Source organism: Semicossyphus pulcher, unplaced genomic scaffold (genome assembly GCF_022749685.1).
Source record: "Semicossyphus pulcher isolate SPU_LCO1_2020_fin unplaced genomic scaffold, fSemPul1.0.p SCAF_2, whole genome shotgun sequence".
In the NCBI taxonomy this organism is placed as follows: Eukaryota; Metazoa; Chordata; class Actinopteri; order Labriformes; family Labridae; genus Semicossyphus; species Semicossyphus pulcher.
Genome location: NW_027211693.1, coordinates 11,823,719 through 11,848,843, shown reverse-complemented (window position 1 = coordinate 11,848,843; position 25,125 = coordinate 11,823,719). Strand labels below are relative to the sequence as shown.

The 25,125-nt window shown below is 37.6% G+C and overlaps 3 protein-coding genes across 3 annotated transcripts in view; 1 reads left to right on the top strand and 2 right to left on the bottom strand.

Annotated features, from left to right (window-relative positions):
* Nucleotides 1–9,480: 9,480 nt before the first annotated feature.
* On the bottom strand, nt 9,481–9,915 carry LOC138598475 (ribonuclease-like 3). The gene has a single exon (XM_069670267.1). It carries the CDS (start codon nt 9,913–9,915, stop codon nt 9,481–9,483), a length of 435 nt encoding a protein of 144 aa, XP_069526368.1.
* A 6,057-nt stretch (nt 9,916–15,972) lies between these two features.
* Nucleotides 15,973–17,179, top strand: LOC138598232 (trace amine-associated receptor 13c-like). Its single transcript, XM_069669968.1, has 2 exons — nt 15,973–16,136; nt 16,369–17,179. Exons 1-2 carry the CDS (start codon nt 15,976–15,978, stop codon nt 17,177–17,179), a joined length of 972 nt encoding a protein of 323 aa, XP_069526069.1. The 5' UTR covers nt 15,973–15,975.
* Nucleotides 17,180–22,092: 4,913 nt separating this feature from the next.
* The window catches only part of slit3 (slit homolog 3 (Drosophila)), a 295,699-nt gene continuing 292,666 nt past the window's right edge, over nt 22,093–25,125 (bottom strand). Inside the window, exon 38 of the mRNA XM_069669598.1 lies at nt 22,093–25,080. Within this exon, the coding sequence (XP_069525699.1) occupies nt 24,827–25,080 (254 nt within the window). The 3' untranslated portion in view covers nt 22,093–24,826. The remainder of the gene's footprint in view (nt 25,081–25,125) is intronic.

Genomic DNA, 25,125 nt, shown 5'->3' with positions numbered 1-25,125 from the left:
TGCACTGAGTTTATAATCAAAGACATGATGAACAAAATGATATTATCATTAGCGAACTAATGAGTGACATAGGGAGGTAACTCCTTTCACCTTTATCATTACAATAATCACACTTCTTTTTCTTGACGCTGTAGGTGAGGACGACCATTACAATAACACTTATACCCAGGCCAGCACACAGCAGAAGCAGAATTATAATGAATTCCTTTGACCTCAACCCGGTTCCTGAAACATGAAAGGAAATGACCCTTTAGTAAAATTTGATCCTTTGATCTGTACGGATTTAATATAATTTTTTTATTTCAAGACTTAAGTTTGCAAATATTCCTTTGAATCACTTAAACCGACTTGCAAGTTAATTCAAACTTTGCTCAAACACACTTTGAGAGAGAACAAATTTGACTTGAAAATGTGTGAAATTATAAAGAACACATATGAAATATTTCCAATTGATGGGATGGTGCAGCCATAAAAACCCAGAACTTAGGGTGAAGGGTTTGAACAAACTCCGACAGACCGTATTTTATGCTGTCAATCGGTGTGGAATAATATTCAAACCACTTGAGTAGGCATAATAATAGAATACTTGTTCAACAGAATAATGATATGGTTACCTTCAATGTCCAGTTTAGTTCCATCTCCAAATAAGATGTCTCCACATGTGGCCACAGCACAGTAGTAAGTTCCAGCATCAGAAGAGCTGACGTTCTTAGAGAAGCGATAAACACAGTTCTTTGGAGTGGAACGCACATTGGGTTTCTCTTCAGATTCGTCATGTCTGTTTCCATCAGTGTAGATTATGTTGGCATGCGGCTCCTCTAATCTGACTTCAAACCAGTGCACACTGTGTTGACTTGGACAGGACGTGTTCTCAGAGTCAGAAAGGACTGAGCACTGGAGAGTTATTGAAACTCCGGGTTGGACTGGATCGGAAACTGTTGGAAACTGAACCACAGTGTAGTCTGTTGTCTTCTGAATATTTCCTACAAAATACAAAATAGTTTAAATGGTGAGAGATTGACTGAATCATGTAGTTTGAGATGAAGAGTTTGGAAAATCAAAATGATAATGTCAAAAGGTCATTAAATATGTTGAATTTGTTAAAGAACAAAGTGTTGAGTCACCAAAAGAATCTGAGATTTTCCATTCTAGACACAGCTAACAACACAGAGACATGCATTACCTTTTAAAGACAAATACGTGCCACTCCAATAATCCTCACTCCAGGTAGTGATTGCACAGTGGTACACTGCCTCATCCTCTGGGATTGTCTTCAGAATGGTCAGAGTGCTCATGGTTGTAGTATATCTTACATCGAATCGTGCAGGAGGAAACCCTTTTTCAAATGTAGGATTATCAGTAGTTTTAAACAGAGTAGTGATCAACACAAGAGTATCACCAAGGCTCTGTTTGTACCACTTGACTCGTGTGTTGCTGTATTCAAAATCAGGCAGAAGACATGTGAACGTCCCAGGTTCACCAAGTTGAACTGCTGTCACTGAGATCAGTGCATCTAAATAAAAAAAAAGAGAGTCCATTAATGGTCCTACAATGTGATCAGAATTCATAATAAAGTGCGGTCATGACGGAAGATAGAACTATTCATAACATGCATTTATATAGCCCTATTTATAAAACTACAACTATAAAGTTGGTTTGAGTTAAGTTTCATATAAACTGAAAAGAGAAAGGTGAGGCCATTTTTTTTTTTTACTTTTTCCATAAAACGGCAAATAAATAAAAGTTTTGACAAATATCACTTTACCTCCTTGATGGAGAAGAAACATTGTAATCCAGAAAAGCTTCAACATGATGATGTCCCTCTTAGGATCTTTTTGAAGAGTAATGCGATGAAATAAGGGGATGGCCGACTTCAATAACTGAATATCCTGTCATGCTGTTTTCATGACGCGTGAGGTTTTGTGGTCAGTTGGCTGAGAATAGAGCCATACCAAACCTATTTTATCAACATTAATGGGCAGTTGACTGTAAAAGTAGACTATATTAAGATTATTTTGTTTAGCAGTACCTACCTATAAGATCAGGTTATATTGTGTTACAAGGATCAAGGACAGAATAATAAGAAAACATTTTTTTGCTTTCCTTTGTTTATTTTTCAGATCCACAGTGACTTACAAGATGAGTGCCCTAGGAAGTAGAAGCTTTACTGACAAGTAAAACATTAACTGGACTGTTAAGTGAATAATCATCCTGTTTCATAAGCATAACACTTATCCACAAGTGACAAAACTAAAACTCTGCAGCCATGTTAAAAGCTGTCAGGCCAGACTTAGCATCCTCATTGCAAGCACGTTAGCATGTAGCCTAACATGATAAGAGGTTTAATGTAGGCTACTTGTATCATAGCCGGGGCATAACAGCATGCTAACATGTAAGCATGAAAAGATTTTGTAATGACCACTAAAAAAAGCTCAGTTTTAAAATTTTGAACAAATGTTACGGCTCATGAAAAGTTGAGGGGTTCACCAAAGTTATGATTCATCATTCAGGGTAAAAAAAAAAGCTGTGTATGTATTCGACTTTGTGCAAATTCATCATATAGACGTTGAGATATTTAATTGGATAAGTGAAGGCTGACCTGTTGGCATTAAGAGATTTTGAAGTAATTTGGATTTAGCCTCTGTGGACTATGGATAAGTCACCGTATTTAATGAAGATCAATACAAAAGTTGTCAGAATGATGTTTCTGCTAGAAGAAGTTAGCTAGAGAAGTCAGAGGAAGACATCGCCATCCCTGGAGCAGTGGCTTTATAGACATACATTACTGAAAACAAAACTCATGGTCTTTCACAAGTGTACAAAAAAAAATAGTTGGCCATGGTCATTATCAGTTGATAAATCTCGTGACAGTACAGTGATAGACAAGGGGTCTTGTATCTCAGTATGTTGAGGGGAAGTAGCTGCTAACAAACAAAGTGTGGTCGCCTCTTTAACCACGTTCACACAGGAAATGGCTGTATGTATAAAGTAGGACACACACAGGAAAACACATCTCGCTTTTGAGCCAATTTCCTTTTCTGAGAAATGGGGGGAAATACCAACACTCATGCTCATTTGCTTAAATGTTATCATTGTTACTAAAAGTGCCAACCCAAACAAATGTGCCAACTCAACAAGCAAACTGCAGTAGACTTCTCTCAGAGGTGGAATGCAGTGCAACTGCAGTGGTGAAAAAAGTATTCATCTGAAAGATACGATCTCAAAGATTTAAATTTTGTGCTCTTGACCACTTCCCACTGGCGATACTTATTTATTGCGAGAGCACTCTTCTCAATTTAATCAGACGTTTACAGCTGGCTTCCTTTGTCTCTCTTGGTTTCGTTCTTTTTCTGGAAGTGAAGCCACTTAGCTCCGCCTACACTGTCTGACAGCCCAACCACTGCTGGGTGATAGAAAATGCGTCGCCACAGACACCCAGTCCATAATAATACTACATACTGCAAATGCAAAGGCTCTCATCAGTGGGCCATGCACTAAATCACCTGTGTGTTAACTCATTCAGTGATACATAGTGACTTAACAGACATTTATTTAAATGAAAAAGTTTGAGATTGTACTTGAATTAAAAATATACAAGTATCTGTAGCAAAATAAACTTAAAATATAAAAAGAAAAATTTGAAATGAATAATGTCTATATTAGAATGCACTAGTTGAATCCTTGATCAAATCTTGTATTTATTAGTCTATTTACAGGGGGTGCATTGTGCTAATTTCAAGCTTCATATTTCACTCTGTGATACCTGTGTAGTAGCTTAGCATAATTTAAACTTAAAGAAACTTTTCTCACACTGGTGCTCTGTGCAGGCCCTCATACAGCCTCTGCCTGAATCAACTGGGTCAGCTCTGCCCCTACAAGCCCACTTTCTTTTGACTGGCCAGCTCTCCAAAACTTGCTGAGGCTGCACTCTGTGACGTCACAAAGTGCACAGCATAGGAAAAAAATGAAACCTGGCGTTCATGGCAACCATTTACGATGGACATCCAACATTGTTAAATTATATACACGTCTTAAAATGTGAAACAGTATAATACTCCCTCTTTAACAATCTAGAAAACAAGTATCTCAAAAATGTAATTGCAGTAGTTGCAGTAACTTTACAACAGTGCCTACATAAACCCGACCAAAACAGACACAGCATCAGCCATTTTTTCCCCAAATGCTATCAAGCTGCTTTCTAACAAATGACCTCATCTATTTTATTTTGTATCAGGTATAAAATACCTAAAATACTGATCTAAAGAAAACACCCAGGGAAAACAGTTGAGTAAAAATATTTTTCTCTAAAAAACACATCAAGAAATGTTATTAGTACAAATCATAAAAAACACTAATGCTTTAATATTACTTCTATTCACACAAATCAGTTCTTTCAATGGCGGGTTGATTAACATGCAAGGTTATACATTTCTTCAGTTACAGATTATTACTGACAGTTATTTTATTTTTTTTACTACTTTTCATGTTTATCTATGTCGACTTAAATTACAAGATGAAAAAACTAAAACAAGTGAATAAATAAATATAAGGAATATACTGGAAACATTTCCCATATAACAAGTTCAATTAACCATCTGTCACATCGTGTAGCATACGAGCAGAAAAAGCAACATTATGAATTTACTGTAGAGGTTGCTGTTGCTATTCCAAAACCCTGACGTCAGCATAGATGCTCTCGCTCTCGACTACATTTGCACCTCTCCTTACACTCCTGCCAGCTTTCCACCTTGTAAAGTCTGGAACATAATACACCAAAGAGCCTTCCTCAGTCTGTGGAATAGTATGCCATGATTAGATGGGAGGTGTCAAAATAAATAGACCAGCTAAATGCCTTTTCTTTAAATATCATACCTGCTGACTTTGTTGATCATCAGTCGATGTTGCAGTATTTGTTTGAGGGGCAGCAGCACCTGGATTATAACACGACACACTGGTTAGCATCAGCATGTCAAGATGCAAAGGATTTAATTTTATTATGAAAATTAATGATACATTAGCATAAGAAACACAGCACCATTTATCAACATTTATTGAGGAAAAGTTTCATACCATTACTGCAACCTTTCTTTTTCCTGATGGTGAACATCAGCAAGGCTATTACAATCAAACTTACAGCCAGGGCAGCACACAACAGAAACAGTGCTTTATGTGCCCTGTGACAATCAGCAGTGTTTTCTGCTGTAAAAATCAGAAAAAGGAACATAAGACAAGTTAATGATTAGGGAAGGGTGACATAAATTTACTCAAGGAATTAGCTAGCTTTCTTATAGATTAAATAAGCAAATGTTCAAAATTAAATGACAATTAGGATACCTTCAATGTCCAATCTTGCCCCATTTCCAAAAAATATCTCCCCACATGTAGCCACAGCACAGTAATAAGTCCCGGCATCAGAGGAGTTGACGTTCCTTGAGAAGTTGTAGACACATTTCCGCAGAGAGAGAGAGTCAAGACTGTTCTCGCATTCATGACCTTTGTTTCCGAGAGTGTAAATGACACTGGGATAAGATTCATCTGAATTGGCTCTGAACCAGAACACGCTGTGGTTTCCTGGACACGTTTTGTTTTCAGAGTCAGAGAGGACTGAACACTGCAGAGTCACTGAGTCTCCTGAACGGACTGGATGAGGTTGAATGTCTTGAATGATTGTGGTGATATCAGGTTCTGGTTCTAGGAAATGAATTAAACAATATTTCAGCACTATTTAAAATGCATAGCTAGAAGTTTAAGTGGTCAGTACACAAACGGTAATTATTTGAAGACTGTAACCAACCTTCCCTGGTAAATACATGTTTTGCTCAGAAAATCAAGAGAGAATGTTCGAAAACAATTATGAAACAAACATACAAATTAATAGTAGTGAATGCAGTTTTTCAAAATTGTGGTTGAAAATTTAAGGTATTGGAGGTGAAAATCGCAGCATTTACCTTTTACTCTCAGAAAAGTTGTGTTCAGAAATGTTGTTTGCAGTTCAACCACTTGATAACAGTAGTAAAATGCAGTATCACTCAGCTCTGTTTTGGTCATGCGTAGATCAAATGTTCCAGCTTCTTTTTTTGCTGTAACACCAGGAGTCATTCGAACAGCGCCATTCTCAAAAGTATAAGTCGCTGCTAAAACTTTAGGCAAGTTTTTGTCAGCAAGTCTGATCCAAAATAAGGTTCCTGTGTACTGAGTATCATTCTGGCGTCTACATTTTAGAGTCACCTCTTCTCCAACACAAACAGTGATTGTCACAAAACTTTGGTCGTCTTTGCATCCTGAAAAACAAAGCAAATGCTGATTTACATTCACATATCTGATGAGCTTCTTCAGTTTCTTGAAAGAAAGTCCAGTTGCCTTTAAATTAAACATCGAACTACTGCGACCAGGATGACTGAGAACGTTTACATACGAAGGTGACAAGTAAAAACATAACAGAAGTGAAACAGAATTTTGTCTGCATACTTACGCCCGACTGTGAACACGAGAGCGACGCAAAATATGATCCGCATTTTGTGACTAATCCTCTTGCAAAAGCAGTTAAATTAGATTATACTGCAGGATGATTAATCTTAATGTGATTCTGTCAAACAGAAAGGAACAATGAATGGGCGGGTACTGCCTCAAACCAATCTGATTGGTTTGTCATCATTTAGGCTCTCTCGAGCACCCCCAAAGGGAAAAATCTCTCGTCCAAGACTCTCATTTGCAAACATAACAGCAAGAGCACTTTGGTTTTGAAACTTTGAGTCATGTAAACACATGAGTCATCCACATTTTAAACAGCACACTTATTCACAGATATATGCGTTTTTGTGTGAAAATAACCACAGCAGAATTTTTACCCTCCGGCTATACTAACATTTAGAACTTGGTAGCAAAGAATGTCTGACAGTGCTTTGTATTGTCAAAACATTTGCAGACCAGATTTTGCTGTTACTCTCTGTTGAGGTATCTTAAATGGTTGCTCAATTGTTCCTAAATACAGGGCTCATGTAGTGGGAGACAAAATGTAATTTTTTCACCTTATGACACCTCCAATCTGTTAGAAATCCTCCTGAATATTATTCAACTGGAAATTCTGATTTATACGTAATCTATCTACTAACCTGTCATTGAAACTTTCATCCTTTGTAGTAATAGACAGAAAAGACAATTCCTAAAAACAAAAATTGCTTTTTATTTATCATGAGTCAGATTACATCATGGACAGTTATCAAAATAATGGTCTATGGGTCAGCCACAAACAAGATCAAAGTTTATACCTAGGTAGCAGAGACAGGGTGGAATATTCAAACAGCTTGCAAAACCCCAGATGAGACTGCCGCGAGGTTCAGCATCTTCAGACTCTTCATATAAAAACAACTGCTAAAGCCAGAGCCAAGTGACTGTGATCTCACATGTGTAGACATCTGTGGTTGGAAGTGACCGTATGCTACTGTCTGAGAGTTCTGAAAAAAGCTTTTTTTTTTTATTCAATTTCCCATAATTGTGAATTAAGTTTCTAAGAGTAAAACAGTGAATAAGAATCATCAGAGGGCTGGCTTTGATAAACTGTCTTATGTTTGTGCTAAAGTATTTTTTTTGTATGTTCAAGTTGAAGATACACTGTAGCATTCAAGTTGAATCTCCTATGTTGAATTTAGTTCTTCCCTCTGTTACCATGCTGCCATCTTCTGGCAGATGGTTTGTTTATTTAATGACACTGAAGGTACCAGTAATCATAATGTTCATGCAATGGCAATATCATTAGATCTCTGTATTCTGATAGTTTGGGTTTTGGTTGAGGATGTAACTTGTGTTTTTACAGACCCTGGTCTCCTACAACACATCTGTGCTAACAAGTTGTTAATGGAACTTAGAGGTAAGAGTCCATTTGTAAAGAAGCACAGTTTTTACTTCAAGTGTCAAAATTGCTTACTTTGTTGCTGTGGATGTTGACATATTCGATATTATTTCAATTTCAGTTCAAGTTTAAGTCTAGATAAAGCACTAGTCTGGCAGTTCCTTGCTGGTCTTAAAACATTGGTGCTTTCATAAACAGAAAGGGTTCCATCGCTGAATAGTGCTTCAATCTTTTTGTGGGAAGCAGATGAGAAATACACAATTTGAGAGCAAAAGAAGAAGCAGAAACTTAACAGAATCTGATTTAAATGTTTGTCGATCATAGCTCAGGCTCAATTTCAGGAAAGCCCTGAACCCAGTGGACTGTAAACATTCCTCTAATCAATGTGATCAGACAACAAAATAATGTTGCACTTTGCACTTTGTTAATGGTTCACACTCCAGTGAAGAGAACACGGATACAAAAAATACCCTATCTCAGTTTATTTAAGCAAAGCCCTCTTTGGATAGATGTTATTTTAAAAAAAGATATTAAATACATTACAAAAGTACCATTACAAAACAGCTTTGTATCAGGGCATGACTTTATCACCATCAAACAAGAAGCTTAAGGGCTTGGTCTCGATAAGGATTTGTCAATTCAATTTAATTCACAAGGTCTGGATTCGATTCAATTTCTGATCCGATTCGATATCGATTTCGTTAGGGGTATTTTCAGTTACAATATCAATGCACGTCTAACCTGGTGCATTATCATAATTTTTAATGTTTACAAAAACAATTGACCCCAAAGAAGTAACATCATGTACTTTTTATTTAGCATGACCAACACAGCAGTCAACACAATATTAACAATTCTATGAATTAGAGAGCTTACTAACTTTTTTTCCAGTTTCAGATTTTTAGTCTGTACATCTGGCGCACGGGTTTGATTAAATTTAACTTACGCGAGATTTGGCCACAAGATCTCACGGCGCGAAGAACAAGACCACACGAGATTAAGAGTTATGGGGAAAAGCATATTGTATAACAACATGCCAAAAATACACTAGCAACCAAAGCCAACACTAACAGAGAGTAACATAAACATCAGTGCAAAACTAACTTGCATATTCATGGATGCACAGATGAGAAAAAGAGTCGGCGATCATTGAAGTCTCCATTATAGGTGCAGTAAACAAGTCTGGGCATGTCTCACTCACTGCGGTGTTTCAGGGGGATGCGCCAAGTCGTGCTGCATTCAGTAGCGCTGAGTAACATGAGTGATCAGACACGTGACCTTTTTAACACGTATTTTCAAAGATTGATCTCTGGATTTATTTATCAATATTGGGTCATTCAAATGAGAATCAATTTGAATTGGAAAAATTGTTTTTTTTAAACCCAGCCCTAGAAGCCAAGATCTCATTAAGTATTACCGATATATCGTCTAACATTTAGCATTTATACTTACCTGAAATGTTGCACCTTGGGGGAAAAAAGGAAATGAAGAACCCAAGGTGCTGTAAAGGTTATAAACGAGCTTATTCCACACTGTCGAATAATGTACATGACTGTATCAAAAACAGAGACAAAGTAATCCCTTAAATGTATTTTATTATCAGGAAACTAAAATACATGGATGCTGTTTTATCAGTTTTCAAAATGTATAATGTCTCTGTCAAAGTGCACAGGCAAGCCTTCTTCACATCTGATTGCAATACTCCGGGTGCGAGATTGACCACGGTACTGACAGTTGGGATGCCTGGCCTGCTGGTTTCTCAGTGTACACACAACAATGTGGAAGGGCTGGAGGCTCTTGGTCATCTCACCATATGGCTCTCCTGCTTGCCCACAGATGGATTTGATCGTGTTGGTGTTGGCTAGGATGAAAGTATTGGTCTCTTTGCACTCATTGCTGTTGGTTTGAGAGATGCGTCTGTTTCGTATTTCAGAGTCACATCTGGTAGTACTCATCTGCCCGTTGACATGTTGATTAATAAACTTTCTGTAACGATCAGACACATCTGCATTCACGCAGAGCACAGTAGCAAAAAGCAGCAGCAACCAAGCAACTGGGGTCCTCATGATTCCCTGGTGAAGAAAATGTGTTAAAGATTTTTGGTTAGAGGATTTATGGCAGCACGTGTGTGTATTTATGGTTTACAAACCTTTTGTTAATAAAATGAGATCATGCTTGAAGTCTTGCTGAACATTAGCCTTAAGCTTAACAAGAATTGCCACCTTGATCATTAATTTTTTACTCGACAATTGACAAAGACTGAAGACAATTTAATCTCAATGACACACCTTCAGTCTGAAATATTTCATTAAAATATTGTGCAAATACTTTAAAAACAAATAAAGCTAACTAAACTAAAGCTCTAAAAATCTCAACACATCGTCAATAAATGAAGAGTAGAGAAAAACCAACCTTTTCTTTTTCTGAGAACGGCAACAGTTATTCTTTCTCCTTACTTTTGTCTTGTCTTTGCAGTTTAAAATGAATAAGAAATCACTGAAGAGATATTGTCGCTGAATCATTTATAGAACTTGGTTCAAACTTTGACTCCTTGGCCGATCAATACAGTAGGAGGGATTTCACATTGCATGTTTGTTTAAGCACATAGTATCCTTTCTGCAGCGTTGGGTTCAGGGTTGGAAATTAACCACCCGCGACCTGCCAAATGCAGGTGTTTCTGTACAGTTTCGGGTTAATTTGCTTCATTTACCAGCCACGGTGGAGGGTGGCATAAACAAGTAATGCAGTTGCAGTGTTAGGCAGTAACGTTGTGCCTTTTGTAGTTTAACTACCAAGTAGCTTTGCTCTTTTATTTATTAAATAGGGCAGTAGCGTCCACACAAGTTACAATCCCCTAAGGTTACAGCACACAAAGCTCTCTGCTGCGGTCAGAAGGAACTGTTAAGGATCACTTAATGACTTCACCGCATACAAAGACGTGCATGTGTAGCGAACAGTGGTACTTCCGTATGACGGTGACATCACTGTCTAATCCTTCAGCAGATGCCCGCGACGCCTCTGCTGCAGCTGCTGCTGCGGACAGCTCGCGAGTTTGCTTCACGAAAGAACACTCGGATGATTTCCAATAAATGAGCTAACACAACCAACCCCTACTAAGTTAACCATCAGTAGTCTGCAAGCACCAGTTAGAAACTTATCAACAGCTAACTACAGAACAAAAACTGAGGCAACAGTAGAAAAGCTGACGTGTTTGGATTAGGGGAGAGTGGGGCAAGGTGAGCCACCTCCTGTTTCTGGGCAGCTGTGCACACTTTGTAATTTAAGCCACTTCCAGGAAGCTCCCATCATTTCTTACAGGCAGTGATGAAAAGAAACACATAGGAGAAGGGCTGAGTATTATTTAGGCCTACACACATTTTTTTGGTTTGTAAAAATACATTTTAGTAAATCAGTTAAATGAGAATATCATAAGGAAATAAAGTTGAGTTTCTTTATCTGGTTAAAAAATGCGGTCCAAATAAAAATACCATGATAATACCATTGTAAATTAAAATAGCTTTAAAGTAACAAGCTATCTTTACAGTGTTGCTGTAGCTTAGCCTGCCAATAAATAGCCAATGCCAATAAGAGAACTATTAGTTTCATTGTAGGAATTAAAAACCTAAAACTGTTATAATCTGCCATAAAAGACCACGAGTCGTCTAGATGTTAAAAAGATAGTTCAGGAAAATCAGCCTCGGAGGATACGGCTGCAATGAAGGCACTTACCATCCTAAAGAATGTTAGTATTTTCTTTTAGGGTTAAAATATTTACATTATGAAATAAAGTAGCACATTTACCTAAATAATAATATTGTTAATCTTTTCTTATTTTTCACATGCAGTTACACATTGTCTGTTAAAATGAGAAAGTGGCTGGTTAAAAAAATGTAGTGGCTTGTAGATTATCTTAATCGCAAATCGCAATATGGGCTACTGCAATTTTCAAATCGCAGGAGGCACAATATTTTAAGGGTGAAATGTGAGTTCAAATACCATTTCAATTTAAGTGTTGCAGAGATTCTCTGGCCTACACATCATACAGATGAAAGTATCAAATATCTTAGCTTGCAAAAAAAAAAAAAAAAAAAAAATCACACCATAATCACTAATTCAGATTTTTCAACGTAAATAAGAATGATGAAAATTCCCTTTAATATTGCAAATCATATCGAAATCGCAACATAAGTCAAAATAATCGCAATTAGATTTTTATTTTTTTTTAATAGTTCAGCCCTAATTGGAGTTGTTGTCTTTATGGTTGAACAACAACCATTGCTGATTAAAATCTACCTCATGGTATTTGTTGTATCTCTGTCCCCGTCCCATTATCTTTTCTTTTTCCAATTTAATTTTTACTGTTGTCTATTCTTCTACATTTTGCTTATAATTATTATTATTATGTGTTTTTTTTTGTTTATTCTGCTTTGTATACTTCAGATTTCTTAGTTTAAGATTTTTGTGTAAATACATGACAAAATAAAGTTTCAAACAAAATATTCTATCTCACTGTACTCAGCCAGAAATCATGTTCTGGGATCAGGTTATGTTAAATTTCACTCAGGTGCCTTAACGTCAAGTTTATTCAGGTAATGTCATGTCATCCTTTTCACATGATTCCTCAGAAGACAGGCAACAACCCAAAAAGGCTGCATTAAATAAAAAGGTAACTTTAATTCAACAGTTGTCCGGCCCCTTTTTCTTCATTACAAGAACTGATCTGAACACACAGGTTAACATAAACAAACTGAAACCACAGCTTTGCTTTCTTGTATCTTTTAGGACATAAAACAATAAACTGGTGGGGCGGTGTTGGAGAGCAGCTTACTCGAACCTGTGAATGTAAGCAGTGACTCTAACTCACTCATGGTGATGATGAACTTGTATTTTGATATTTGCCAGTGCTCTGTTTGCAAAACTTTCTCCGTGAGTCATTAGCTGCTGCTTCGACAAACCTTGTTTACAATTCCTTATTTGTGTAAGTTATGGCAGACAGACAACTGCGTCAACAGAACTAGTTTAGGGTTTAACTATTTGGAATCCAGGGAGTCGGCAAAAATATCTCTGGGCCTCAGAAAGTAAAGTTGCAACCCGTTTCCAGGTGCAGACTAATACACACGACAGGCCCTATTCACAGGCAGCCCAGATTCCCTGGATTTATTTCAATTTCTAATTTGTTGAATGAATTTGTGCAAATTGAAGAGGTGTGTAACTGCTTGACCTGCTTGAATAAAGGGAGATTTAATGCTTGCATAAAAAGAATATATGAAATAATCAGTAATATTAAATTCAAGTAGCTAAGTAGCTTAAAGTCAGTAGCTAAAAAGAAAAAAACCTCAATAATACTTGTTTGTTATGATGGTCTTGTTTTGAATATTATTCTCAAATACAATGGCAATTATTGCTCATGATTGGAATATAAAAGAAAAGGATGGAGTTGAAGAAGAAAAACAGTTTAATCAGTTGTCAAAGTGCACTATGTCTCCTGCAAAGTGTCTCATAGGATGTCTCACATTTAATTTCCCTCTAGGCACTGAACAGCTCTCTGTGTGGATCATTAGCTGCTCTTAATGGCTGTGTTGAGCACAATGTTCACACCTAATGATGACATGTTAACCTCTGATGTATGATTGCAATCAAAGGGGTTAAGAAAATAGAAGCTACAAAATAAACACATTATGCAATCTTCTCACATCAATTGATGATGCAATCACTGAATTTAGTAATTTATCAAATCAAAACAGATTTTTTAGAGATAGAGATTTGTTTCTGACCACCTTGGAGTGTTTTCTTAAATAATGCATGGACCTTGCTTTGGAATGCTTCAATGATTTCTGTGAGAAGCACCACATCACATGTATTTCTAGATGGTTATTTCTAACTTCCATACTTTAATTGCACTCTCTTCTTCACCTTATTAAGTTTTAATTCACAATCTATTTTAATTTTCAGTCCCCCCAACACACCTGCACCTCTGCTCTCTGCATGGCTTCTGGCCCCGCCCCCCTCTTTCTGTCTGTCTGTCTCTCTGTCTGCTTTGTTGACTGTCTTCATCAGCAGTCTGTTTAATTAAGTCACGAAAGTTAAATATTTTCTCTCGCAATTCAGTTCTCACAGCACATTAGTCGTGTGTGCACGAGGGACGTTATTAATGAGGTAGCCATCAAAACGATTATCGATTATCAAATGACATCTGCACCTGTTATAAGCTTTATAAAACAACGACAATCAATGCATTTACAGTGGGGACATATGACTTGACCGGAAAAAGTGCATACCTGGCTGGAGGGACATCACCAGGGAGCTGAAAGTTTGATATTGAGCGCACAACTGCACAAGGATTGTTTACATTGCGTAACAGAACTGCATATCATTCCGTTTCGGCAGAGAGCGTCCGATGTCAGCGATGCAGAGCGGACCTGTTTTGGCGTTAGAAGTACACTGGTCCCGCTGTTGTTTAATTGGTTTCCACGACTTCACGTGTGACTGATGTCCTGTGACTCCTGTCCCTGTTTCAGTGCTTTACCTCAAAGAGAGAGGGCGAACAGCCGTTCATTTGGAGCCGAAATCTCCGCAGAGTTGTTTGATTGCAACTTCAGGACACATCATAGAAATCTGAAGCAGTGGCTGCAACAATTTTGCATTTGAGGAAATGCCTCAAATACTAGTGGCTCGCCATTAAAGATAAGAAGAAGATGACGAACAGCCAATCATGTTGCAGGGACAGAGGTAGGAAGGCTTAACTTTTGGAGCAGAATGGAAATTCAGCCGAAATGAGAGACAGCAACAAGGAAAACGGAGTGCCTACCAGCTCAAAGCAGGACGAAAACATCATTGACAAGAAAGGCCACTAAACTTCAGTAGTTTGGAGTTTTGGCTCGCACAGTCAAGGTGTTTACACTGGGTGCATGTCGGCTGTGGGTTCAGCTGGGCTGACAGCCCTGTCTTTCTAGTTTTACCTTAAATAAAGCTAAAAATCTGAATATGTTCGCTTTATAAATGTCATTTAGGTGTGTTACAAAGAGGAAATCATGAAAAGGCATCTGCGCAACTGTAAATAATAATTAATAAATGTAAATAAAATATATACATTAATAACTCTTCACTTTACCTAGCTGTTTGCCATATCCATGGGTAGTTTCAGGATTTATATGGGTTTCAGGGCTATTTAGAAAACAATCTTTTAAACATTAGAAATGGGACTTAAGTAAGATATGTCGAAAACAACCGTATGAGCCGAGAGATAGACAGAGTGCAAGCTAGGGGGAGAGAGAAATAGAGAGATCGCACCACGTGATCTGTTGATATTTATTTATTATTAATTAACATTATGTATTTATGACCTACGTGAGACTTGTGACTACGTTTTTATTTCAACAAAAATCAAACAGGAACTGCAATAAGGAGCCTTGTGAGTGACTTTATCTGCCAAAAAACTTGGAAAACCTGGAAATGTAACAAAGTTAAAAAAAACAAAAAACCACAACGGCCCAGGAAACACTTCAAAATAAAAGCATTGTGTACAAGCCAGGGGAGTCAGAATGCCAGATCGGGCTTTTACTTTGAAAAAGCAGGAGCAAAGTCAGGAGAGAAAATCTGCCTTTGAACTTGAAAGGAATAATGATTTGACATTTCTAGAGATAATTATCGATATCGACTGACATGAAAAATATTATCGTGATAACTTTTTTGGTCATATTGCCCGGCCCTACACCAAGTTTGCCATTATGGCTTTCTGGAGACAGAAGTCACCATACATCTGGACATATAGTGAAGGGTTGGCATACAATGTTATCAAAGCTATGCGGTTTGTGCGCAGAGCTAACATTTGCTAGCTTCCAACAGGATGAGATTAGTTTTTTTGTGGTGGTAGCTGAAAGCTTTGTTTGTACTGAAAAGCAAAGAGAGCTTGTGGTATTATTCAAAGAAGGAGGGATGAAGATGCCTTGATGAGTATGATTCAAAGAGCAAGGGAATAGAAAGTTAAATGTCCAGGAGAGATACTGAGAGGCAGCAGAGGAGGGTGATGGGGACAAGAGGAGATAAATGAGCTGTATGACGGAGAGTTCTGGTCAGAAAGCTGCCAGAGCTGAGCAGTGCCTCATCAGCAGCTCCTCCTCTCTCTGATGATGGATGCTGAACTCTGCTTTCCTCAGCTTTTAAACACGTCCTGCAGGAAGCCCACGCGTCATAACTCTGGAGTTATGCTCTTCTACGTTCTGACCTTCATCGCTGTGCTCACTGCAGCTCTCAACCTGCTGGTCATCATCTCCATCTCCCACTTCAGGCAGAGATACGCGCCTCAGAAATGCTCAAAATTCTGTTCAAAGTTACATATATAGAAAGGGGAAGCAGCTTTAGGAAAGTAGATAGATGTTTTCATATTTAGCCTCAGATTAGTGTGTGAATCCACTAAACATATTATACTTTGATTCTCATCACTGTTCTCATTTCTAAACCACTATTCTTGGTCATAATACATTATTGATATTCATTGTGATGGTATTCTCTCACTCCAGGCAGCTCCACACCACCACCAACCTCCTCCTCCTCTCTCTGGCTGTCTCAGACTTTCTCGTGGGCCTCGTGGTGATGCCGGGTGAAATCATTTTAACCGAGACCTGCTGGTTCTTGGGTGACATCTTGTGTGCTGTGTATTATTTGTTACCCTTCCTCATTATCTGTGCCTCAGCAGCAAGCATGGTGCTTATATCAGTCGACCGTTATGTGGCGATTTGTTACCCTCTGCATTACCCCACCAAAGTCACAGTACAAAGAGTCAGATTCTTTGTGTGTGTGTGCTGGCTTTACGCTTTTTTTGTTAGCGTTCTACTGTTATATGATCACCTGAAACAACCGGGCAGGTATAACTCCTGCTATGGGGAATGTGTGGTTAACATTTCAGGAGATCTGGACCTTGTTTTCAGCTTTATCATTCCCATATCTATCATTATAGCTCTGTACTTGAGAGTGTTTGCTGTGGCTGTCTCTCAGGCTCGGGCCATGCGCTCCCATATCGCAGCAGTTACACTCCAGCGTTCACAGACTGTCGCTGTGAAGAGGTCTGAGCTGAAAGCAGCCAGGACTCTTGGTATTGTTGTAGCCGTGTTTCTGATGTGTTACTGCCCATATTACTGTGTCTTTCTCACTAGCAGCAAAATAACAATTGGCTCTACAGCTGAGGCCTTTATGAGTTTTCTGATGTATTTTAACTCTTGTCTAAACCCGTTGATCTATGCCTTTTTCTACCCCTGGTTTAGAAAAGCAATCCGACTCATTGTTACATTAAAGGTAACGCTGCCTGGCTCCTGTGAGGCCAACTTACTTTAGGGAGACAATGACATGTTTTTCTGTGAAAGGGGGGAAAAGAGAAGTGAAATAAATGCTGTAGTTGCAAAATCATTTTGACCTTCAAACTATTCTTGGACATGAGCAAATGCTGAAGAACATTGATTTCAGTTGTTTTCTGTCTCATATACCTTTTCTGAGGTCAAGTATGACCTTATGTGATCAAGTCATGGATCTGTTCCTGTGTTGTATGTGTAAAAGGTGTAAACGATATACTTTATTATGGCCTTAAAGAAACGTTTCTTGGGCTCTGTATTATACACAAAAATAGAAGGGGAAAAAATCCATCAATTTTTAATACCTGAACCTGATTATCATATGTAATAAAACTAATTTCAAATGACAGATTATTAAAAAAAACAGAATTAGAAAAATAACTAAATTTTCATCAAAAAGTGGAAATAAATGTAAATATAGGACTGTGAAGTCAATGAAGTAAAACTGGCAACAGAATTGTATGATATGTGCTTTCCTAAAAAACACTATTATGTGATTGTTTTAAATTAAAGATGCATGTTATGATGTTATGATGGACGACGGAGTTGGTTTATGATGATATGATATGATATGGAAAAGCTCATCCAAACAAAATTGGCCTTTTATATATATTTAATGTACAGTTAATTTTGTATACAAGGATAATCATGTACTTTACTGTCAAGCATTTAGCAATATCTACTTGCATTAAAGACAGTGTATTACCATCATTGTACATTGAATTACATATAAGACCTTTATGGTCCTATGCAAGTCTGTATATTTTTTCTGTCTAGACAATGCTGCCATCTTCTGGTGAGAAGCAGGTAGTTTAATGACTTAACATCAGACATCAAGTTTTGACTAGAATCTCCACATCCCAGTGCCCTGAACAATATGTTGTCTACATGACATTTGAAGAACTTAAGAATAGTTCCTAAAAATTATACTTCAAAATGTTTTCATAAATCAACAAACTTAGCATGCATGTTTAGTGTCACAGATCTGCATAAAGGTGATTTGCACAAGCTCCTATGAAAACAATAAGTATAGCCACTAACATCAAATAAGCTGAGACACATATATGTGACTATTTCTCTATATTTGACCACCATTGAAGATTTATATCTAGAGTATACATCACAACAACCCAACATTACATGTAGGAGGTTTGGGATCTATAAAAAGAAAAGAGCTTCAAGCAGAGTCAGTGCAGTTTAACCCTCTGCTTGTCATCAGCAGTTTATCTTGTTTCCCTTATCTCTAAAGTATATGATCAAATCTCATTAATGATGTTGATTCAGTTTGTTGGGTTAAAAAACAGTAAGTGCAGTCTTTACTTTGCACATTCACTTCTTTATTTTGACCTTATCCCTTCCCTTGTTGTATTTCCTCCCCTCTGTGTGCTCTATGTGGAGGTTGTGGTTAATCTTTTCAATAAAGCACCACGTTATGTTAAATCAGTGTTGCACAAGTTGTGGAAGAAGCATGTTGTCACCAGGAGATGTCAGGGCATGTTAAGATTATTAGATTAGATTAAATTACTTTTTTAAACAATGAGCACTGCTCTAGTCAAACTTAAGGCCAAACTGGTTCCTTTACAAGAGCCAGATTAATTAGCTACCTACACATTTTACTAGCAGAGTGCTAAAACCAAAGCAAAGGCGAGAACATAACTTATGACATGCCAACAAAGTTAATAAACCCACATTGGTTATGTTTCACCGGGTGTAATAATAACAAACCATGATACATTAAAGTAGTAAGTCATTTTCACATCAAAAAGAAAAAAATGCACATATCATAGATATATGACTTACACACTTTTCTAATGACTATTCACAGCATAAAAAAGAATATGTTATAGCACTTATAAGCTTAAAGCCTTCTGTACAGGTCCAGATGAGAAATAAATAAACTTCTACTGAATAAGAAAAAGTCTTATAGCATGTTGTGTTGATCTCTCAGTAATTGGTTGCTTAATTTCCTAGATGGGACATCACTTGAGAAAGTAGAAGGCTTTAAATATTTGTGTCTCTAGCTTGATTCTCAAATTTCCTTTAAGACCCATATTGATTCAGTGCTAAAGAAAATATATTGCAACCTAAGAATATTAGATCGTTATATATGTCGTTATTTCATTGAATTATCCTTCCTATTTAAAACAGTATTTAATCCAATATAGGACTTCATACAGTCTAAGGCACACTGAATATCCTTTTTTCTTCGTACCTAGAATTCACAAAGACATTTGGCGTCATGCTTTCAAATCTAAAGCTCCATCTGACTGTAACAATCTGTCCAGTTCAATGAGATCTCTAACCTGGCAGCTGGGGTCAGCCCTACACAACGGTCTGTATGTGACTTACTGAGTGAGTTAGTTAGTTAGTGAGTGAGTGATGGTACTTTCACAGCCGTAGAGAGAGAGAGTTGCTATATCGCAATGGTGGATCATGGAGCATAATGGACCTCCACTGATGAGACTCTCTGTCTATACGGCTCTTGATACTTTGTTCGGGGAGTAGGTGGGGCTGCTCGTCCGCTGTCCTCACCTAAGTCCGCAGCACACACCTGCTTTCAAACACGTCATCAGCCTCATAAGGACAGTCCTTATAACACATTGCCTACGAATGCACACATTGACCTGATGCGGTCAGCCACATACTAGGTTTTGACCTAGTCTTGTTATGTCTTTAAGGCATCTCTCTTCAATCATCTTCAAACAAGCTGCTCTTGCTTCTAATGTCGCTTTCCCACTGGTCAAAAAAACCACTAAAATTAGGCTTTTTTGCTTAGTAGGAAAGGCTACAATCGGCATTCAGACCCGAGTCAAATGACTCTGCAGTAGACCCAGTTAATTATCGCCTCGGCTCCGAACGGCATTAATGGGAACACAAAACCTGTGTTGAGACGCAAATCTCCGCCCCCTTTCCGGTGCGATGCTATGTCCAGTGGATAGCATACTCCTCTGCAACTCCTTGTCATCTCACCTACAAATTCCACCTGTCTCCATCCAAGGAGCCCTTGAAAATTGTTCAAAATTTGTAGGCGGCAAGCTTGATACACAGACTGAATGAGTAATAGATACAATAAAGACCTAAAGGGGCATAATTATTCAATGTTCAAAAAAGTTCAAATGATATCTCTCCAATGTGTCATCAGATGTTTACAAATGTGTGTAAATAGCTCTGTATGGGTATGTGTAAAATCATCTACTGTATGTATTTCACTCTTTGAGAGGGGGAGTCAGTGAGTGTGGCCGAGGACAGCTTTCGTATGTGTATGTGTGAGTGTATTTGTGTTGTCTTGCCTCATGTACTATATCATTTCTTTATTTGTGTTTAGGACCCCCTTGAAAACGAGAGGATTCATCTCAACAGGTTTATAGTTCTAATAAACTTATAAACGCTGAACACTTAAAACATATCAACAGATTGAAAAGTGGCAGTCTCAACAAAAAGTGTCAACGCATGCATCAAAAGCATGACTTACAAAATCTTACATCTTATATAAGCATACATGTAGGCTAACAGCACCCTACTCGTACTGCTTTTAAAGCTTTCTTACAGCATAGATTAAAACAAATTGAGGAGGAAGAAATAACCACAACTCACACAGACAACAGGTGACTGAACAAACAGTAAATGCAACACTAGAGGAAATGCAAATTATTCAAAGCAATACAGTTTGTGACCCTGCAACTGCGTCCATACAGCCAGCAAACAACACAACAGCTTCAAAGTCCGGGCAAAGAAGACGCAATGTTGTTTTATATGTAGCAGCACCAACTTCACAACAAAGACATAGCCACAAGAAAATGTCCAACATTAAGGGAAAAAACCAGCAACAAAATAAGAAAAAGAAAGAGAGTGTAAATGACTTACTTACATTTGACGATGAAGATGTCATGTCGAGTCATCATTGCTGACAGACCTCCATGGATGCTGGCTAACTGACGGTTAGCTAACTAGCATAAAGCTGGTGTCATTAGCAGAACCGAAAAAACAAGCTATCCCATGTTTTCTTAATGTCAACGGGGTAAACGTTTTGTTTGATACGAAGCACGGTATGACTGGCGTCATCACTTACTTTAGAGTTATTTCTCAAGGTACTGTCAATCCAGGGTTTCTAAGTAGACGGTAAGTTCACGCAATTAGCTAATTGTTTGATTCCGAGCACGAGTCAATCAACTGCCAACTTTAACTGGCGCTCCTTCTTGGTAAGGCTGCAATATCCTATTACGCCACGCCGGGAGGGTGGGGCGCTGTTTCACTCATTTGAGGAACTTTAAAAAACGGTAAAGACAGGGAAGTGCTGCTGCGACATGTTAAAGCCACATTTCTGTTCTGCGTATGTTCCAAAGACAATAGCTTTTAATTTAGGTGACAGGCATTTTGTATAGTGAAGAAATCCTTGCTTGGCTTGTTGTTCTTACTACGTAATAACTGTCAATACTAGTGGCAGTTTAACTGCCACCATTACGTCCTGCCAACTTTTGTAGATGACTATTGTAATATTGTTTTTCTTTTGGGCACTCTCTTTCCATTAACCGATACACTTACATATTTACATTTTCACTAATATTTGAGTTGTTTTTTGTGTATCTTTAATTTTTTACTGTATTTTTGGAGCTACCTGGCAATATAATTTCCTTTGGGATTAAAAAAGTTCTATCTTATCTTTTAGGGGTGCCTTTTTTGGTGAAAGCTTGTTGCTAACAGAGCAAAAACCCAAACTGGACAGCAACCGTACAGCATATAAGTTTATCAAATGCTTGTCACTTTTTCATTCTGGAAAAGCGTTGTTCACACACAGCAGTAATATTTCTGTTATCACAAACACCGAAAAACTATGAATATAAAGAGATTTTGTTAAATTATTATTATATAAAAACATAAGACATTATTACAATAAAAAAATAAAAAGCCATAATGTTTATTTGGCAAGCTCCTTCCAAAAATATATTTAATATAGGTACAAAACAAATTGACCCTAAATCAAAACTGTTCAGACAGATGCCATGTTGTGTTACATTGTAACATTTGCAGTCAAAGATGAATCTCTGAAAAACTCAGACATAGAAGATTGTTATAGTTTCAATGGTAGTTTAATTTTAACATTCAACATATGTATCCATTATCATCACTCACATATTCATGATTTTTAACCCAAGATCTGGAAAATGGAAATGACAGATGTGACTGTAATTTTTATTGTCTAAAGTCAATAATAACTAAGGTGTTTGAATGTGTTCACAATGAAGAAGTAAAGTTGGAGGATCAAAGTGTTAAAAAGACTGTGAAAATAAACGACCGGAGTAAATAGAGGAGACATCTTGGACAAAGGCAGACAAGAGTAGAGGATGGAAAAGCGTTAGAAAAAGATGTGTGATGGTTTCAGGTAAAAAATTTAAAAAAAAAACAGAGGAAAAACTGACCTTGACAGCAAGGATAATACTGATATGTGTCAAACCCAGAATAGTAGAGCTGTAAATAAACTGTAAAAGTGTGACAATACTTTGCACCTGCTGTAAACAAAGCAACAATGTATGAAGTAAACAATACAGTAGTAGTTACATTATAGTCTTTTGTTATACTTTTAATCATGTTAGTCATCTATGCAGAGTTTCTGTCAGCTGTGTTGTGGTACCTTGGTCGAGATCAGATGCTTTCACGTGACAAAGTTACAGAAGCTACTTTGAGTGTTTAATGCAGAGGTTTGCTGTGATCAGACTGGAGCAGTCCATCCTGACAATGTGACACATTTAAGACTTTCAGGAAGTTATCATAAAGCTTCAGCTTGAATTAAAAGGTGAACATTTTAAGGACAAGCTCCATGGAAATATTTGATTTTACATATGCCCCTTAAAGCACATTGTGGACCAACAAGTAATCATATCTGCATATAAAATGTGTTCCTATATGACACTGAATGCATCACATATTAACAGTGTAACTGTAATTAAAAAAATAAAAAGGTTATTTTTCATGCTGCATTTTCACATTCAACATAAGGCTGTGAACAAATCAGTTCTTTAACAAATAATTCAGATAAACATACTGTGGATTAAGGCTTCTGCACATTTCATACCTGCCAACACAACCTGATTAGGATGGAGGGATATTTATTTAATGACAGCAACATTCCCTTTGGGAACCGAAGAAGGCCACCATATTGTTTTGATTGTGATGTCACACAGACATATGTCAACTGCCTCATATGATTGAACTCTGCTGTTGACGATATTGCAGCAAAATTCTTGAATTTCAAAATAATTGTCGGCCTAAATCGAGGCACTTTAGCATGTTTGACTGAACAATTTACCTCAGTATTTTGACACACTTGTCTGTTAAGGCAATTACAGTTAACTTTGGCATAATGGCTTAATTCAACAGCTTTCCTGCTCAGTCAGAGAATCATCATGTTTGGTAGTCTCTTTAAAAAGCAACATAAACCAGCTGAAAGTGTTGTTGCTGTTTTTACATCTGTGGTTTAATATCTGATCTTGCTGCAGTGATGCAGAAGTGTACCCTATTTGTGTCAGTACAGCATGACATCACATCCAGGTGTAACAGAGCATACTTCCAACTACAGCCAGAAGTCTTTGTTATGTGATTGGGTAGAAAAAAAGACTTCCTGTTTTCACCTGTACCTTTGCTAAGAGCTCCAATAACTCATCAGGGATTGCCTTGGCATCTGTTTTAAAACTTGTCTCAGCAGCTAATGAGCTTGAAGCTGACCTTACAGAATAATTTCACTTTTGTTGATTTGAATAAGAATTCCTTTTTTATAATGTTTAATTCTTCATAAAAAGCAAGTTTCTTTCAGATTTCCATGTCAAACCTCTCGTGGCTCCGAGTCCGGTGTGCAACAGCAAACTAAAGAATAACACAATATTAGAACAAACTGTTAGATCATCTCTGTGGAAAGAGTCTCTTATGTTTTCTCACATGTGAGGATGATGTCCATTATATAGTGAAGCAGGTTAGCTAGGCACATACAGTTCCCTTTTTCTCCGAGAGAGAGGGCAACAAAAGGCGGCCATCTTTTCCTTGTTGTGGAATCGGGAAGGCTCTTCTTCTCTCAGCCCTCCGCTCTCAGTGTCCAAAGCCTCCCACACATCAGCACTCACATTAACATCATGCAAATACACTTTAAAAATATAAAATTCATTGGGTTAGGGTATATATTTATATAGATTTATACATACATATAAATTCATATACTTTTAAGGAATGTTAATCTATTTTGCTGTGTATTTTTTCTCCTTACAAGGTACAAAATAACTTTTCATACTATGTAACACAATATATAATCAACATATTAAAAAAACAACTTATCAGTCCTTTTATCATCTTTTAGAAAAAAAATCCATAATAAAAATAAGTTCTATGTTTTTTTTCACTTATATCTTACAATATATTTTCTCTCTGTCAAAAAAAACACGCACACATGTCCCATTTTTGATTTTCTTTGTGGCTTCTCTTGGCAGCAAATTGGCGGCGGTCAAACGGAAGGTGTTAGAAAAAAAATCACATGACGGCTGTGCTCGTGAAAGTGGAAAAATCTCAGAGCGACAGCCTCTTTGACGTGTGGAATTCACAAAATGGCAGCGGTGGGTGTCGCAAAACAAACTAACAAACTGCGGTGCTGTTACAACGGGCACTTGGAGCAGCCGCAATCCAGAGCAGTTTCCATCTCCTCCGAGTATGAGGTGCCGTCGGAGCAGCGGAAAACCACCTTCCTCCTTCTGCTCTTGGTGACGCCACAGCAGACGCCCGGGGGTGCTGTTGCCTGGCATGACCGGGGACAATCCATGCGGGGAATCTTGCTGGTGGACGCGCATGTTCTCAATGGTTGGTGGCGCTTTAACTGCTCCCTCACCATCTCTCCTTGACATGTAAGCTCTGGACATGAATCAAGAAAAGACATTATATGAACTGCTCTGTCTC